This window comes from Tubulanus polymorphus, chromosome 1 (genome assembly GCF_964204645.1).
Source record: "Tubulanus polymorphus chromosome 1, tnTubPoly1.2, whole genome shotgun sequence".
Classification (NCBI taxonomy): Eukaryota; Metazoa; Nemertea; class Palaeonemertea; order Tubulaniformes; family Tubulanidae; genus Tubulanus; species Tubulanus polymorphus.
In genome coordinates, this window is record NC_134025.1 from 29,728,336 (window position 1) to 29,747,072 (window position 18,737).

Here is an 18,737-nt window from a genome sequence, read left to right on the forward strand (position 1 = left end):
CACCAATTGTTTTATAGCTTAGGAAAATTTAGATCCTATTTTCTAAACACAGTAAAATATCAAATTTCCTTCAAACATTTAGTGCAAAACTTCCATTTATCATTTCGGGTGGAACTTCGATGGATTAAAAAACAAAGATTTAAAAATCAGTAAAATCATGATTAAACGAATATCGTGTGGTGAAATAAGTGCTTTTGAATGTGATCCATTTAAAATAACGGTGAAGTATTTAATGGTATGTTACTTTTGTTACAACACCGTCAGAATTATTGGCACTTGTTCACTATTGGAAATATTCAGAACTTTCAGAGTACATGTTTAGTGCTTCGTTTTACGATATTACGCAACAACATTCAGGCTAAAACTGAACTAATAAATCAACTTGAAGTGAAAGAATCTGTTTTGTATCTTTATATAAAAGGTAGAATTTCTACTGTTCAAACAAATCTGAAATGTCACTGAAATCTGTGCCAGTTCGAAAAACAAAAATAATCCATGTACCGACTATTAAACTATTAAATCAAGTATTCTACCTTTTAGTATGGCTTTTCTAATAGATTATAATTTGTAGCAAAACAACTAACACATTCTGAGCAATACTCTGTACAATTTAACTAAATATTTATATATCTGATATTTTCTAATGACAACGAATCTTCGACAACAATTTCTTTCTTTAATAATAAGACCATTTACTGCAATTATTCAAATACAAAAATATAATGTTAATTTCCACTTTGAGAAACGTGTACAGTGCGTATACACTTTGTATATAGAATTATTACGATAATAACTAACAGAATTAAAAGCGGGTTTTAATATATGTGTAAAGATCATTTTAAGAGCCATCATCAAAGCCACAAACAACAGAATTCTACGCATCACAATGCTTGTTGAAATTGTATGTTTAAATCTAATCATTTTGAACTGATTTTCAAAATAGTCTCTATTTGGCTGTAATCGTAATGTTACAATACTCTGAATTTCAGTTTTTTGATGAGAAATTCTCATGAAATCTAACGTAATACCTATGATCATTTTCAAAACAATGAAATGGAGCTTCTACGACCTAACTAACATTATCATCTACCTATTGGTTGAATGTACATTTAAAAAGAGATATCAACATTACATGAATTAATAACTCGATTGTCGAAGATGATTGATGATTTTTATACGAGAGCCTGATGTGATTAATGGCAAAATCATCTATAAATATCAGTTCTATCTTTTTCAATGAACGATAAAAATCCTGTATCAAGGATTAAAGAATCTGGAAGTTTCCTTCAGTTAGTAAACATTTCAACGATATTCTTAGATTCACTTTTATAGTCATGTTCAGGAATGAAGATGATTATATTCTCCTGAAAATGACTATCAGAATGAAGTCAAAATGTTGAATGAACAATAAGCTCAAGGAAACATTTAGGACTTTCTGAGTGTTTCATCAGTGGTTAAAATTTTCATACTTTTCCATCCAGAGATGAAACATTTATTGATAAGAAATTTAGAAGTATTTTTTTCCGTAATTGATGCCTTTAATAGAAATGTTGCATGATGATGGTAATATCAATTATATATATATATACAATATGAATTAGAAATATAAGAATGATTATTATTATTATGGTTATTATATATTTATCCATACTGATATATGGAATATGAAGGCTTTATATTCCTGAGGAATGGTTTGTATCATTTTTATTTATAACCGACAAGATGTTTTCATCATCATCATCCCTGCCGTTAAATATTTCATTCTTTCCGATTGATATTTCTCGTAGTATTTTTCACCTCTCCTCTCTATCCACATGACGCAATAGCTGCAACGTTCACACTACGTTCCCTAGAACTCGGTTCTAGCGTTTACACTTGCATCCGTTCTAAACTCGTCCGTTTCAATTTTTTAACAGACCATTTCTGTGAGTGTGAATATAAATTTTGCCTGTCAATCACCGTGTTGCATCTAGAGGGATCAGTGATGACAAAAAATCGTATGTGAATGCACATGTCTGGTCTCAGCCATTCTTAATCGATCTGTTCGAGATTAGAATGGACGAACAACTGGCGATAGTGTGAACGTATAATTGGTATTTAGCAAAAAATAAGCAATAAAACTGACTAATAATATATTTGTTTGCCTTCGTCATAGAAAGTAAACCTGATTATTATAGTTTTGATTGTTCAAGTTGATCATAAATTACCAGTGTGTATTTTTTGCGCAAATTTGTTAGTACAGACACAATATAATATCAATATGGACCTTTATCTGTGTGTGAAACTGGTATAAAAGTATTGGACTGGACAGGCATCACGACTCACTGGCATTAAATCATTCCTAGTCTTGCGTAGCTAGAATAATAATTTTTTTTTGTACACGGATGTAAAAATACACGGGTAAAATACCTCATACATCTAATCTCACCGATTCATTCAAAATCCCTTTAAAATTGGATGTTTCGTTTTTTGAGTATCTTAACTGACTTTGTGTAAAATAAAAGTTTGTCAAAACTCATAAAAATAAAGAGATCGTTTTTTTTTCTATCTCCGCTTAAAAAAGATATTGCATTGCTTCGAGCTCTTCAGTAATTAGATAAATAACAGAACAGAAGTTTTCGGAATATTGTGCTTGCCCTGGATACATCGAATGCTTGCTCTCATGCTTCTGATGCCGATTATAGACACACGTATATTGAAGGCACTTGCAACTGATTAACACCTGTTTTAATGATTAATTTTTCTGATCGCAGAAATAAAATACAGTGAAACTCGCTGTTTAAGTCGTCGCAATTGCGATGATCATTACGTCAACGACTTATCCAAATGATGACTTATATGATATACAAATTGGGACTCAAGAATTGAGATGACTTCAGTAAAATGACGAAGACTTAGGCGAGTTTGACCGTAATATTAGTTTTCAAACCACTTCATTCTATTTTCGCTATCAAATATTCAACCAGTTGGTATATCATTGTATAGATTAGAAGGATAATCATCAAGACAATACGATAAATTCCTATCAATCGAAAACTTCAATTCACTATCATAGAATGATATATTGACCTTTCAATTATCGATTCTAATATTATAATTATATCGAACCTAATCGTAATCATATAAAAATATCATCATTAATATTATATATACATATACATCAAAGTAAAATATAGGGCTTAAAACATTAACGATGCCATAAAATAAATTATACAGTGATCTGATCATAATTTTCTAAAGGTATTTTGACATCCACGATGACGCTATGGGGAAACTACTGTGGCAATCAAGGATTCCATTTCTAGCAAATGAGTATCCACCAAGAAGAACGCCAACTACTGTGGTTATCCAGGATTTAAGTTTCTTCAAAATTTCAATTAAATTCGAATGAAAATAATCAGAAACTACAAAAAAATACCAAGCTTACAAAAGTAAACCTAATATTTCTTTGGAGGCTCATATGATAAAATTTGTTTTTGGAAGCCGAAAAATCCAGTTTAAAATCGATAGATCAATCTACTTTGACAACTTCAGACTGGTGGGTAGTCACGCCACCTGGTGTTGCGTTTCCCCATAAAGACGTGTGAAATAAGTGTATAGTTAATACTAGGCGGCGGGAGTGTGTGTGTTAACTAAAGCAGGGCAGCACACACACACACACAGATTCTACTATACACATTCATAAGGAAATGCAAAAGGGCAAAAAATAATAATAATAATAATAATAATAATATAATCACAAATACAATTCATATATAAATGTGGAACGTCATCATTTATCGACTGATTCTTTCTCTTCTTTAACCTCCTTCTCTTCCCCCTCCCCCTCATCATCGTCGTCGCGATCCTGATTATTGCCGTTGTACCAGTTTTCGATCATGAAATATCGCACTTCTTTCTCCGACAGTTCCGATTCTCGTTCCTCCTCGTGAATAACGTCGCTCTGCCGTCGAACCACGTTCCCCTCGTCGTTCCCCTTGTCGTTCTCATCATCATCATCGTCCTCTTCAGTTTCCATGTTTTCGATGATTCTGTGTTGGCGTCGCGTCGGGTCGGTAGCCGGCGATTTACGGAATTTATGCAGCGCGAACATGTCGCCTCCGGTATCGAGTCTTTCGCTGCTGTGTGGCTCTAAATCGGACGACGTGGCCAAACCGGATGATCCTAAACTACCGTGCGATTGCTTTTGACGCATTAAAGTTCTCTGAAGCCATAAATCGATGTGAGGTTCTTGCGTTTGTTCGGTCGACAGGAACCAATTCGATCGTCGTTCTAATAAAGCGAGCTGTCGTTGCCGAACCAATTCAAACCGTCCTAAACTGATCGAATTAAACATCCCTTCTTGCATTTCTTCCATTCCCGGAGAAATTGGCTGCAAAAAATCCAGAAAATAATTCATATCACATATATTCACGGTATCGATATCCACGCGTTCAAAATCCCGATTAAAAATATTTCAACTTTCCATTTACAAAAAAAAACATAGTCTTAATTCCAGGGTTCTTACAGATCGGGGATTCCAAAATTCCTTGATCAAATTATCAAGATATCCTCAGTGGGAGCTATTCGCTTACGAACGGTTCCTCATGGCACTTGCAGCAGCAAGAACAACAAGACACCAAAGATTCAGACGCCCTGATTTTTCGAGAAAGAATTAGAATTCCCTGATTTTCCTTGATCTATAATAACCCTGTAATATCTCAACCTCCAAGGGATCATTCATTTAATGGAGAGACAGTAAGAGGGGATCTAGAATGAAGGTCATCTTCTCTTTGACGTCTGTTTCAAATATGGGTATATAGAGGGTAACACTCCATAGTTAGTGAAAAAGTGCAAATATATGATAAAAGAATACCTCATCACTAGACATCTGCATCCGATAGAGGTGCAACAAATGAAGCTCGCGTAGGATCTACAACAAATAGCAGGAACAAAACAATAACAAGACAGTTAAACCACTACCGGTACCTGAAATCATACTAGCATTCCTCACACACCTCACAGACATGCTCCCGTCTTTACGTCAGGATCCAGTTCTACAGTTCTATAGACAAATCATCCGGAATGAATCAACCGAGAACTATTGAACCGGATCCATATTTATGGGAAGAATGATTTATGCACAACAAAAGACACTAAAGAATATGACAACAGTTTCTTATTATACGACAGCCAATGATTTTACCGATGCACATCAAGACATCTCTATCTAACAGCCAGAAGCTCAGTTCCACCGTCATTACTTTAACTCGAAGATCGGTTTCAAAATGAGCTGGTAAGTGTTACGTGGAACTAAGCCCAGAGTTCAGTTTCACAAAAAGAATGGACTCCTAATATATCGATGATTCGAGATAAACTGAATAAAGCGAAACAAATCAAATCGATTTTAAGAGTTGACTTCGTTTGTGAAACTGGCCTCGCCCTGAGTTGAACATGCAGAGCAGCGGTCGGTGAATTCTAGCACAGTTCCGTAAATCTGATACCTTCGATACTTCAGGAGCCGACATCGAATTATTCTGAGATTTATTCGACAATAAACGTTGAAGCGGTTGATGTTCTTTTTTCGTCGACGGTTTTCTCGAAGCGATGCTACTCGTTTCGTCAAACGTGTTCGAACGGCGGCGACTTTCGTGGAATTCTTCTTCGGATATCGCTGAAAAATAAACATCAGAATTTTCATTATCGATAACGAGATAGAAGAATCTATTTCATACTGGCATCAACTGTGGGACGTAAGTACTGAGAACACATCAGTCTCTATCAGAGTGATGTTCGAAATCTAGATAATTAAATGCAAGGCCGGATTCAGGGGTTAGTTGCACAGCCACGACTTTAGCCAATCAACACCTGAAGACCAGTCTTATAGATTGAGACCACTTTTGACTGAAGTCCCGACTGTGCAACTACATCCAGGGTGTTACTAGACAGCATTATTCTCAATGACAAACGGGGTCAATAGATTTTGAATGGCACCAAAAATTCATAGAGTGTCTTCATGAATTTTTGATGGCACACATTTGTATCCCTGATAGTGCTGAAGACTTGTTGTAAAAACAAGAGGCCGGGGTTCTGTCGTTATAGAAAATCTTGACAAAATACGTTATATCTGAAGCATTATGAGGGTTAAGCTGATATTTTTGTGTAGTTCATCATAGCTTTAAGGGCAGTAGACCGTATTCAGGACCAATACGGTCTAGATCGGTACCTCTTCACTACAAGCAGCATCATACAGAGGAAGACCGCGTTATACGAAGGGCTAGTGCGTGTATATTGAATAGAATGGTGGATAAAAGCTATTCAATTAAATATATAAGAATCAAACAAGCAATCATTGGTGAGAGGTAAGTTATACAGTCAATAGACGACGCATGCATGATTGGTTGTTATATGTTTGTAAAGATCACGTAAGACATTCTGCAGTCGTGAATTCGTCAAGACGTATCGATGACTGTGGTTACAATGATTGATCGAAACACGGACGTGGTACATTGATGAAATACAACACACCGCCTGTGTGTCGGACGATATAGAATCTGACCATAAGAAAAAACAAGTGCGAAATGTTTCCACGAGCTAATGGTTCATTCAACGTTTCAACTAAATCCTATTAGTCATCTGGACTGTATCATCTCATAATTTCTTTATAATTTATAGTATTCCTGAAGATGACTATTAGGATAGCCAGAACTGGAATAGTTGAATAAAATATTAGCTCAATGAAAAAGTTCGGACTTTTTTTTCTATCTTATTGTGGGATTTTATATAGGTAGTACAATGTGGCAGCAGCATCAGCAGCAGCAGCAGCAACAGCGGCAGCGCATCTGAGAAACTCGTGGAGAAGCGATGAATTTAGTGACGACCGCAAACACAAAGAGATTTAGACGAGGAGGTAGAGTGATTATGCACTAAACTATAGACGAAATAGCTCACCATTTCGGACAATATGAAACCCATATTTCTTGCTCTCGATGACGAGCATGTGGGCAAACAGTCGTAATGAGTATTCACCTAACACGACACGAGAGAGAGAGACATGCGTACAACAATAACAACAACAACAACAACAACTTCATGCTCAATAATTAATAAACACCTCACTAACACACACACACATACATATATACGTGGAGCCTGACCGGTACAGATATAACGACCACTCAAATCATGAACAATTGTAGATAAATTTCATAGGAATATTTTACGAACCGATTTAATCAGTGGAAAATGAAGCAGAGTTTTTTAAAGGTGGTGGTTACAACTATTAAGGCTGTGTAACAATTAAATATCATAATTTCAGGAATCGAGATACTAATTGCTGTTCTACTTTAATCGAATGATATGGTGTCAACAGACTAGGATATTTTATAGGTCATGTTTTATAGTTAATCGTCAGTAATTTGTAAATTTCAGTTGATTATTCTCAATTTATATACTATATAATATGCGATGGGCTAGTATACGTAGTTCAGATGATCTCCGATCGAAAGAAAATAAAATTTACATCCAAAACAGAAACCTGAATGTACGATTGGTTTCTACAGACAAGTCACTGTCTAGACAGGCAGATACAAGTAGATCCACGATGACGAAGAAAAACTAAGAGAGCAGCATTTTTGAAAATCGCTAATAGAATTGGGTTGGAACATCATCACTATATACCACATAAATGTGTTTTTTCTTCAAAAGTATTTCCATGAGAGGAGTGGTCACGACGTATAAAGCTAAATAAACTACTATTAGAAAGCTGTGCTGAATTTATGTTTTCATGTAACTATTTCGGGGCATTGCCTAGTAACATATATTTATCTATAAATCGTGTCATCTGGACACGATTTAGAAGAAAAAACCCACAATTCGGAAGTAACTATTGTAGAAGATTTGGATGTTTCGAATCAAATGCCATGAGCCATTTTCAAACAGTGACATCAAATCTGTTGTGAAAATGGTTCATAGTATTCTAGTCGAAATGTTAAAATACTCTCTTAGTTTTACTGCATATTATCGGCTTTTCTTCAATTGAATTAGATGATCACTTGCCTATGGAAACTAACATGATTCAGAAAATTCGTCGATTTTTTTCTGGTTGATATCAAAAGTTTATCGTATAGATTCATGCAAATTTAATCGATACATGCTTGAAATCTTTATAGGTAAAAATCCCCTAGGTTAAAGTCCCAGGGTGGCCACTTTCCACCAATTCACAAATTCCCGGAGTTGTCCCGGATTTTCCTCGTCATAACAGAAAATTATCTGAGAAAATCTGAGGAATTTCTAGGTTTAAAATGTTACAATTCATTCATTGTTTTATGAATCAATTAGTGATAAAGAAATGCAAGGTCAATGACATATCCAAATTCCTTGATTTTTCTGATCCTTGAGTTTTCCAGCTTTTCGAGGTTAGTGGCCACGGCGAGTACCTTTCAGAAATAATCCCCCAAACGATCAAATGATCCCTACAATGAGGGGGGATACCTTCCAACACGGGGGATTTTTACCGCTGATTGCACAGAATATACGCTGATTATTTCACACCGTGCGCGCGACGGATGGAATCATTGATAATACTTACGAGGAACGACGTCAGAAGGAGGATACGTATACTCGTAACAAAACTTCTCTAACGATCGAATCGCTGTGTTCGTCGACGTCGCAAAATACTGTACATTCTTCGGACCGAACATGTTCGTTACGCCGAAATTCTCGATCATGATCTCCATGAGTTTAGCTGCGCGGTTGACTTTGGAAGGGTCTTCGGTGCACGAGTGGAATATACTACCGGCGACGCTCTTCGCGACTGCCTCCACTCGCATCGTGTTGTACTCTGAATGATGAATCATACGAAACCAAGTCCCGAAAAGTAATGCTGCCAGATTTTGCACCGAACTCGGTAAATTCACTAGAATGCTGAAAATATCGTCGAAATATCGCGCATTATGAAACAATAATTCATTAATTCAAACAAGTTGTAGGAATGGTAATTAAACTTTTTCCAGTCCCTTGAGCTCGGGACATTAACAGCAGTTCGAGATTTCTTTTACCCCCTTCACTCACTGAGTGCTACTTAGGGAATTTTCCTCCCTAAACCTGGTCACGACATTATTAGAAGATTCAAGGTATCCATTTCCTCCAAACCTGCCGAGCGCCAGTTACGACATTATTAGCAGGTTCCCAATTAAGGGGGAGAGGCCAGAGAAGAACCAGCGACCACGAAATTCTGCTTCCACCAGGATTTCAACACATAAGATGGCAACTAAAAACTCACTTGCTAATTGTTTCTAACTGCTCAGTAGAATCAGTTATATCAAGAGTACTGAGTAATTCATCTTCTACGTCACGACCAAATATTCCACCAGGAATACGCAATAAAAATTTCTACGATGGAAAAAGAAAAACGAAACATAAAGAGTGAAATGAAAGACAATTCACGCGATACTCAAACTTCACTACAAACCAGACTTACCTTAACAACATTAGCCAATGTATAGAAATTATACTCCGTCCAAATTATTGGTTTACCCTCTTCCATTTTCTTCATAATTTTTTTCATATCAGTCGGGTTGCCAGGGCGACGGAACAGGTCATTGGTCGACATGCCATCTCTGGCAATAATAACCAATAATTCCTAAAATTCAATAATCGCATCAAACATGTTATGATAGCGACTCCTCTGTGAGCAGTTCCGATTCGAGCAGGTGATGTTTTTCAGAGATTATTCTAGACTCAGAGATTCGACTAACCTTTAATGGCATAGGCATAGCACCTTCCCTGAAGGAATCACATAGTGGTACACCAAACCTTACTCTGAAACAATAATCATATAGCACGGTTTGTAGCAGTCCGTCAACAGTAGTCAATACTAATTATGTCCAATTAGGACTTCACTATTGTATCACGTATTTTATATATATCAACATTATTTTTCATAAAATAAAACTTCTGTATTAATTTTTTAAAAGCAGTCGGTCTGAAGTTAAAGTTAAGACTTCCAACACTTTTTTAAAGCCAAAAATCTATGTTTTTTTCCTGAATCCAAAGACGAGGTCCCAGCATTTTTCTAAATCAACGATTAAGCCATGAAGTTGACTTTGATTCGAGTTTCAAGGAGTAATTCTTGAAAAATAGAGTCCCAAAGGAATCAATGGGTTGTATGAGAGACCTGTAAGGAATATTGAAGGGATAACACGTACTTGGTCGGTGGACCTTGTTCTCGATGGTCTGAGACACATGTAAACAAACGTTGTATTACGGACATATTGCTCTCTGACTTCTCACAACCATCGGCAGATTTATAGTCTTTTCATGCATGGTCATCGATCAGTTAATTGCATATGAAAAACCATTTCTGAAAAAGATAAAAAGTCACAACTTTTCACTTAGGCGTATTGTTGATATTGATTAAGAGTCTATAAACAGAATTAATTCTTTATTTTCTGTCATATTTTGGACAATACATTTCAATATTTTTTTTTTTCAAAAATGAAAAAAATAATTCCGTCTTAATTTCTTATATGATTATTTCCAAAAACAAGTTTTTTCATTTTTTCTATCAAGAATTTCATTTGATATATTTTCACTTAAAAAAATTTTTTCTGCAGTCCTTCCAAGGTTTTTATGTGGAAATTATTTTTTTGAAATCTTTATTTTCCCCATGTTCCCTCCCATCTCAAAATGCCTGCTAACTGGAATTCTTGTCTATTTCTAATTCTTTTTAAATCTTGGCTCTACCATTCTTTTCCTGAAAAAAATCCATACTCTAAGTAACCAAAAAGCCCTTCGTCAAGCACTAGCTGATACATGTAGAGAAAAAAATCCTTTTTAGGCAAACATCTATATTTACAAAATAGATGCGTTTTTTATGTTATACTATAGGGACGCTTCAGTGGCAAATTATTGAAAACATTAGGTAGAATAATCGCCCCCTGTGTGTGTGCACCAGCTATTATTACTGTATATTTATAATTAATTCAGCTATAAGCGTTTAATGGTTTACTACTGTCATTAGAGAGACATTACAAATATACATACATTTATAACACGAAACTTATATAATTTATCACACACGCGCGCGACGCGACAACGAACATTTATTCTATCAGTTTCCGAATAGACGCAAAATTTGTGCTTATTACCGAGAGCACTTTACACAGGTCACCATCGAGTAATTCATTTATAAATACACGTACAAAGTCGACTAATAAAATCTAAACGCAGTCGATAAAACCAAAATACTGAATCTACTACAAGGCGAATTCAGACCCAATAGGGCATGTTGGAGTTAAGATCCCCGATTGTGTAAGGTATAACCCAAAAGCTTCCCCACTGGACAATCTAACATTTACCCCTGCTATTTCAGACACACTGATGTAGCCTGAAAAGAAGATTGCAAAAGCCTGCTAGAGGATGCCTATAAAATAAACATGGGAATAAATGTAAGAACTAAAGATGAATGTAATGATATTTTTCATCTCACATATTTTCGATACATTTTTTGAAAAGGGCACGAGCAGTGGATCAACCCGTGGATCAACCCGTATACTCCTATACTCTCAGTCTCACGTTCTCGTCTGCCCTCAATCGACGAACCTCGAGAGATATAACGCCGATATATCGATAACGATATTTCAAATAGCCTCACGCGAGCGGGAAACCAGCGATTCTAATGCAAAAAATTGATCCATATATTCATTTTATCATCTGCAGCAGTCCGATATCGTCAGTCCGGTATCACATGCGTATTCATCACTGATAAAACCTCTGCGTGATTTTATACGTACGGGCAATCTGTGATTAGAATATTTTACAATAAATAACGTTTAATGACTTCACAAATCAAGCACTTGCAGTATCGCTAGTTAAGCAGTGAAGCGGTAATCCTGAGACTATATAATCATCATTGCAGTCAGAGCTCTATTAGTTCTGACAACATCGTTTTCTAAAACTATCCTAAAATCAATAAAGCAGAAATATGGCAATGTACCGCACGCACTAACTACCACGGCGGTAATATTGTCCAGCACTGTTTAAGGAGCTTGCGAAGATGCTTTGTATCGACTGAGAAGATGGAAAGAGACTCGTCTTTACTCGATATGAGACAATCATGGATGGATGGATGGATGGATGGAGTACCAGTGATAACTAACTACAGGCTGTTTAACAAATTTAATCAGTCCTAGCAGATCAATCAATATTTCTATCAATTAACAGTGTTCTTACAGATTAGATAATCCTTAATTCCATGCTGTGTAAGAAGAACGCTGATCAATCCAGGGTATAATTCACCTCGTTATAATAAACTCGCATATTCTCAAGATACTGTTTCACAAAAACTGAGAATTCAATTCAAAGAAAAACCATCTTATACTGGACAATAAGTAAACAATGAGCTAACGAACAGATTTCTGGTCTCCTGAAGAGTATTTAACGAGGTTTCACGAGGTGGTCTGATAGTATGGTTTAGGCCTATAAACCACCTGAACATGTAAACTTTAGATAACCCATTGAACCAATATCTTTTACATTTCATCACCAAAATCCTCAGTCAATGAGACGATAATTTCTGATACAATACCGTTAGATTAAATCTAGTCTAGTCTCTAAGTTCAGGTATAATAGGGGTAATTTGGTTTTCAATATCAATGAAATGGAACCATGACTAATTCTCCATAGTTAAATATCCTACTTGACACAACTGTGTCATAATGAATACAATAATAATCCAATACATGTTTTAACTAAACACTACAATATATACTACAACACTATCATATACAAAACAGCTCAGCATATTTTGATTTTTTTTCTGTTGAAATGCGAAATTTGAAATCTAGGTCTATATGTTTGAGTCAAATTAGTTTTAAAAGGAAAGTACATTTTATCTAGGCCTTGTAGATAGGCCTAACAGTATCAATATGTGTACATCAGTATGATATGGAGAAAACCAGACTGAAATTCACCTCATAACAAAATTCTCTAGATTAAGGAATAAAGCTAAGCCTTTATCAAAATAACGTCTGATATTTTTATCACGTTGAATGGAAATTCTTTCCAGTCATCAGAGATATGGGCTGGACTTTCTAACTTTGCCCTGAGTCACTGACATAGTAGGCCTAACATAGGCATAATACAGTAGGCATGAATAATCAAAACTCATCATCATTCTCTTAAAATTTGTATGAAATATAACGATTGTGGGGGCTTAACCTGACTGATACTAAGCACACCGAGCCTATCCAGCTTCAATACAAACTTCTTTTCAGGGTTTTAGGGCCTAACGAATATTAAAATGTCATAATTACCCCACTTACTAAAAAAAGTAACTAATCGCTTTCAAATAAAAAACAAATGCAATCACACATGTAAAGTGTTAGCAGCCTACACTCGTCAAAAGAAAAGAAAGCTCGATTTTAAATCAACAGAAGTCGAGACATCGATCATCGACCAGAGCAGAGCAAGTCCCTAACATTTTCAAATTTTAGCCTCTCCTCAAACCAAACAGACTCGACTACCTGCCCCTTCCCCAGATAAACTGGCGCACTCGTCTAGTCTTACCTGTGTTAATCCATTGTCACCTACATCCTTTCACTCAGTAACTGTTTCCACCTGCTCGATAAATTAACATGAATAACGGTTTTTTTAATGTAACACCCAACGATCTCTGTACATTCTATACTGTCCGACATTTACTTCACCCGGAAGTAAAATCAGGGTTTTTCCTAATATTCGGCGAACGGACTCGGACTCGATCGGTCAATTTGGATTAAACGTTTCATATTGAATTGAATTTCATTTCTTACCTTTTCCATGCTATCATTATCCTATTGCTAGAAAATCATTCATTTTGCTAATTTTGTTGCTCAAACATTGAAGGTACCTTCGAACTCAACACTCAATGTAAACCGTCAGCTATTGCCATCTGTTGGCGTTAGAACACACTTCCTAGAGATTTGAAAGGAACGCTCCTATTATTAGACAAGCGAAGAAGTGAGATATGGGAGCTTGGATTCCTCCAGTGACCCAAATGGCCACGTTTGAAGACGGTTTTGCACAACGAACGAAAGTTTTCCAATTTCAACATTTCAGAATTTCCGAATTTTTGAGTGGAATTTTTTTAGTACCTCCGTGGAGTACCTCGTCTCTCGAGTGTGCCGGTGTGCCGCCGGGGACAGTCGGGCGCTGTCACCCAACGCACTGGTACGCCCATATAGGACCATCATCTCCCTTTGGAACATCGGCTTAAAAATGCTATCGAAACAAGGCGGGGTTTTCTTCTGACCTTAGAATCTGGCCGAAGACTTTTCATCACGTCTAGTGGCGGTCCTTCGTAGACTTGTCCTCGGCTACTGACGGCCGACATGAAAGTCGTCTGTATTGCCGATCTGTTGTCGCGCGGAGGAAAGGGTGAAACTCATTGCTTTGTGGTCATACCTGATCACGTGTCTGCATATTTGATGCGGCAATTTGCAGAATCAGGAGAGATTTAATCGACTGGAATTAGTGGCTTAGCAATTATTTCACGATTAAATGCTTATTTCTTGAACAAATAGCATTTACCGCAAGTCGTATTGAATTAGAACTGTGCATTCCGAACACGAGTGGTCTAACTGAAAGATGAACGTGCTTCGGGCGATGGGCGGCATTGTTGTTATTGCGTCTTTCAACAAAGTGTGAATATCTGGTCATTTTTCCGAGCATTCCATTCTTGAGAATGTTCCAGATGCAATTCGACCGGAAAGTAGCTTTAGCATGCGCGCGTAACTAAAGAACAGTGTCTGTGTCGGTGACGGACGTGCGCTCAACGGCAAGTCCAAAATTAATAGCGCTCAACACCGTTAAATCGCCGGCCGGTGTTTGATATGAATCACGGCCCGCTGCTTTAGTCGATGCAGACATTAGCATCCGCTAGATACTCTCTAGATACTAGTATCACAGATACACATGCAAATATTGCGCCCGTCACCGACAAAATATCCACAACAAGCATCTTAGTTTCCAATTCACAAAATTACGGCGACCCAAATAATGATTTTCTTGCTAATCATTTTGTTTTCGACATAAATTCGTACTAACATACATAATCATAAAGCAATGTTTTTCAATAAATCTCTGAAGATGGATAGAAGAAGTAATATATCGTCAGGTTAACAGATTTTAGTTTTTATATCTTCATTTTATAGGTCTTTTTTAGAGCGTGTATCCTGCCTCACGTATGTTATAGCAATTTGAACAAAATGTTTGTCGGTTTATATTAATTTCTATCAGCATCGGAAGAATAAATTGGCCTATCGCGTATCTTCATCACGTAAACGGTAATTGTGAATCTGTTGGTGAAAATGATGAGAACAGATTCTAAATGTTAATGTACCTTAAACAGTTATTACTAGTGGGAACAGGTGATTCACTAATCAAAATCCAATCATTTATTGCTCGGAAATTCTAGTAATTACATAGTTACCAGTCTCTTTATTTGTTATTGGAAATCTACAGATTAGTAGCGGTTCGTATTGGTTTATTGTTCATACGCGATCGTGGATATATTGACAATTTATGGACGAAATTTCAATTTAACACAAGCAACATACGGAAAGAACTACTAGTGAATGCACGGTGCATGTTAATTGAATTTATAGCAATGATAATAAAAGAACATGTGAAAATAGCAGATTAAGTCCATCGACCGTTTCCGTTTATGGTTTTCTCCATTCGGGATGGCGCACGTATCGGAATGGAATTGTCTGATTTAATTAAAACCAGTATTTCGAACTGTATACGTCTTTAGTATTGAATTTTGAACGAGAAAATCTGATGGCAATAATATTACCGTATATTTCATATCACGAATAATACACGAGCAACGTGAGTAAAAAAGAGACAAAACCATCGATTTAAACATTGTGTCACACTTGCGAAACACATTTCATAATAATGCGGTATAAACTTCCTCGGACACGCCCAACTGACACTTTCAACTGACTCGGAGAAAAACTAAATCATTTTCTAACTTCCTAACGTATTTCCTGATCTTCGACTCGGACTTTCGCTAGCTTTACTGTAAATACCAAGGTTTTTGTTCGAATGACTTCAGTTTTTGCAAGTGAATCGATCATGAAGGTGTGAATCCGTAGCAATGAAATCTTTTTTAGATAATCATAAGCCTTTACACAGAAATAAAACCTATCGGCTTTGGAGCTGTAACTTTTTTAATCGTGCATGTGATCCCGGGCATATGTCTTTGAAGCGCAGATATGAAAAATGACCTGCCTACGTACCAAAAAAAAAGACTCCGCGACCAAACAACGTAGATTTGTGTTTTTATCATCACAGCTATCAATCATTATAATCTGTGATTGTTTTATGCGAGAGGCTACGTGTTGAATTTGTCAGTAGGAGTAGAATTGATTTCGGCTTTTCGTTTTTATTGCAATGATGCGGGCAGTGTCTGAGGTTACACCAGTTAGAACAGCTGGGTGCATCTCACAAACGTGTTTGTCACTGTTGCTAAGGGCCAGAGAACGAGCGAGCGAGCGAGCGAGCGAGTACGCGGACCTGAGCTCTCAGTTGATATCGTCACGGACCTTTGTGACAATTATAAACGGTCTAAAAACTACAAAATCCATAAGACTAACTAATTATGACTAAATATAAAATAGATTATCGGTGTAAGTGATATATCATCGATTTGTGATATTGTCCCGCAGAAATGAAAGGCTAAACAATGCAATAATGGGAATTCTTGCATCTTTCCCGCATCATGGAATTTCTAAATATCCACTCTAAATGATGCTGGATTCTTCAGGTAAGGTATATCACCTTTAAAGAAGCGCTTTCACTATCATTTTGTACCAGCGTTTCTTTGGCGCGTGGCACACATTTGAGGCACTTACGGGTTTGGGAAATTCAATCGGTTGATAGGGGCTGTCGACATATAGGTATTTTTTCGACTTTGTTCCGGGGTGTAATTTTACGATCGACGCGTGGCTTCGTGAAGAGGTAACGGAGACAGTTGGTTTAAACATCAAGTATATCATCAACCCACGTTCTGATTCCAAACACAAAAAGAAACGTAATCGAAAGCATATTTTTCTGCGTGATTTTCTGCTCAACATGCGGGTTTTTTATGGACACGGACTGTGATACATAAACATAGTAATAAGCCTTTTTATAGCTTGTGCGGTTAGTATATAAATGGTTAAAACCGTGAAAATAAAATTATCTGCTGAATTGATTGATATTTCTACCTCGTTTCTATTTTCATCCAATTCAGAGATATGGACGAAATAAAAAAATTAATGAAATATCAAAAATACAGACCCGGTTGGGACCCAAAAACACGGCACCTGGAGACTGTACAAAGACAAATCTCGCATTCTATCACTACATCTAATCGAAACTGACTTGCTCCTGGAAATGATGAGAATTAAAATGAAATATTGAAATGATTTGTCTATGATTTGATACTGTACTCGTTACTAGCGCGTGGCCTCCTCCCTAGTGATGCAACTTCTACAGATACTTTCGATAGTAACAGATTAAAATGAAACATTGCGACGATGACCACTTCTTGATGGTCAATATTTATTCATTATCCTCACGAGAACTCTCTCATTGACGGGCACCAGAGACTACACGACACTAGTCTCGATACAAGTACAGTTTCACTCGGAATTAATTGTCAATATTGAATTGTTATCTTACAATGAAGACTCTGAATATGGGATATTCATAATTGTCGTATTAGTAGCCGACAACGAGTCGATTTATCAAATCATTTGAAAACACTGGTCGAAGTAACGAGATAGATATTACTTTCACCATGGACTACGAAACGAGAGTCCAGTTAGTTTAACTGTCATTATATTAGTCGCCGACGAGTCGGTGACGATTAATCAAATCGTTTGAAAAACACTCGTTAATATTTTCAAAAAACATAATTACAGGCAATTTGAAACAATTTCTAAAGGCCAAATACATTGAACTCCGTCTTTTTGGACTAAACGTAAGAACATGTTTCATTTTCAAGTATTCATAATGAATCTATTGTAGAATATTCTGCTATTAATGTATTCAATGTAATGTCCTTGCTATGAGTGGGGTACGAATGTGCATAAGTGCAAGATTGTGGGCTTCTGGGCTTTATAAAGTTATTCTTCTAATTTCACCAGTTGTCCAGTGATTTATTTTACAAATACTTTTTTCTTTCCTTTTACTTCTTATTGTAAATTAATTCGTAAATGAAAATATCATATATTAAAAAAACAGGTAAACTTAAGCAACCTCTATTATCCTCATTGTGTTGAAAGCTAGCCATTTTTTCACACGTTTAGAACCGCGGTCTATTTTCGTGTCGAATTAGTTTTGTATTTAGTCATCATTTTGCAAACTAATTACAGAAACACCTCGTTGTCAGGTCGGCACACGTTTCCGGACCTTTGTGCGCCGATTCTTCCGTGAAATTCGGTTGGACCATCGACGGTCAAGGAAGCCGGCATGCTGAGGAGTAATTTCTAGCCTGAAAGAGCCACGAACACGACGAGGTATCGTCAAGTGCACCTTAGTTAAGGAGTTAACTCGTAATTATTCTTGCTGAGGCTAGCGTACCGATTCGGACAATGGTCGCGCACGTGTGAGGTGGACAATAAAAAATGCAGCCACGTAAGTGAATAATGAGTGGTCAAACGTCATTATGAACAAACAGTTGATTGGTGAACCACACGGGTCAAATAACTAGCTTCATTTATTTC

At 36.6% G+C, this 18,737-nt stretch overlaps 1 protein-coding gene across 1 annotated transcript; it reads right to left on the reverse strand.

Annotated features, from left to right (window-relative positions):
* Nucleotides 1–3,168: 3,168 nt before the first annotated feature.
* LOC141913052 (uncharacterized) lies at nucleotides 3,169–13,683 on the reverse strand. The gene is made up of 9 exons (XM_074804493.1): nucleotides 13,549–13,683; nucleotides 10,188–10,342; nucleotides 9,738–9,801; nucleotides 9,461–9,622; nucleotides 9,263–9,372; nucleotides 8,570–8,904; nucleotides 5,484–5,653; nucleotides 4,856–4,912; nucleotides 3,169–4,372 (listed from the first exon to the last, which is right to left on the reverse strand). The coding sequence occupies exons 2-9, from the start codon at nucleotides 10,250–10,252 to the stop codon at nucleotides 3,773–3,775; spliced, it is 1,563 nt and encodes a 520-aa protein (XP_074660594.1). The 5' UTR covers nucleotides 10,253–10,342; nucleotides 13,549–13,683; the 3' UTR covers nucleotides 3,169–3,772.
* Between the last annotated feature and the right edge of the window lie 5,054 nt (nucleotides 13,684–18,737).

Bases quoted from the DNA above. Each gene is read 5' to 3' on its own strand.
- LOC141913052 (XM_074804493.1), bottom strand. From the start codon at position 10,252: ATGTCCGTAATACAACGTTTGTTTACATGTGTCTCAGACCATCGAGAA. The intron at 9,623-9,737 runs GTTAGTCGAATC...ATTGAATTTTAG, and splicing joins CTATGCCTATGCCATTAAAG to GAATTATTGGTTATTATTGC. The intron at 8,905-9,262 runs GTGAGTTTTTAG...CGATATTTTCAG, and splicing joins CAGTTAGAAACAATTAGCAA to CATTCTAGTGAATTTACCGA.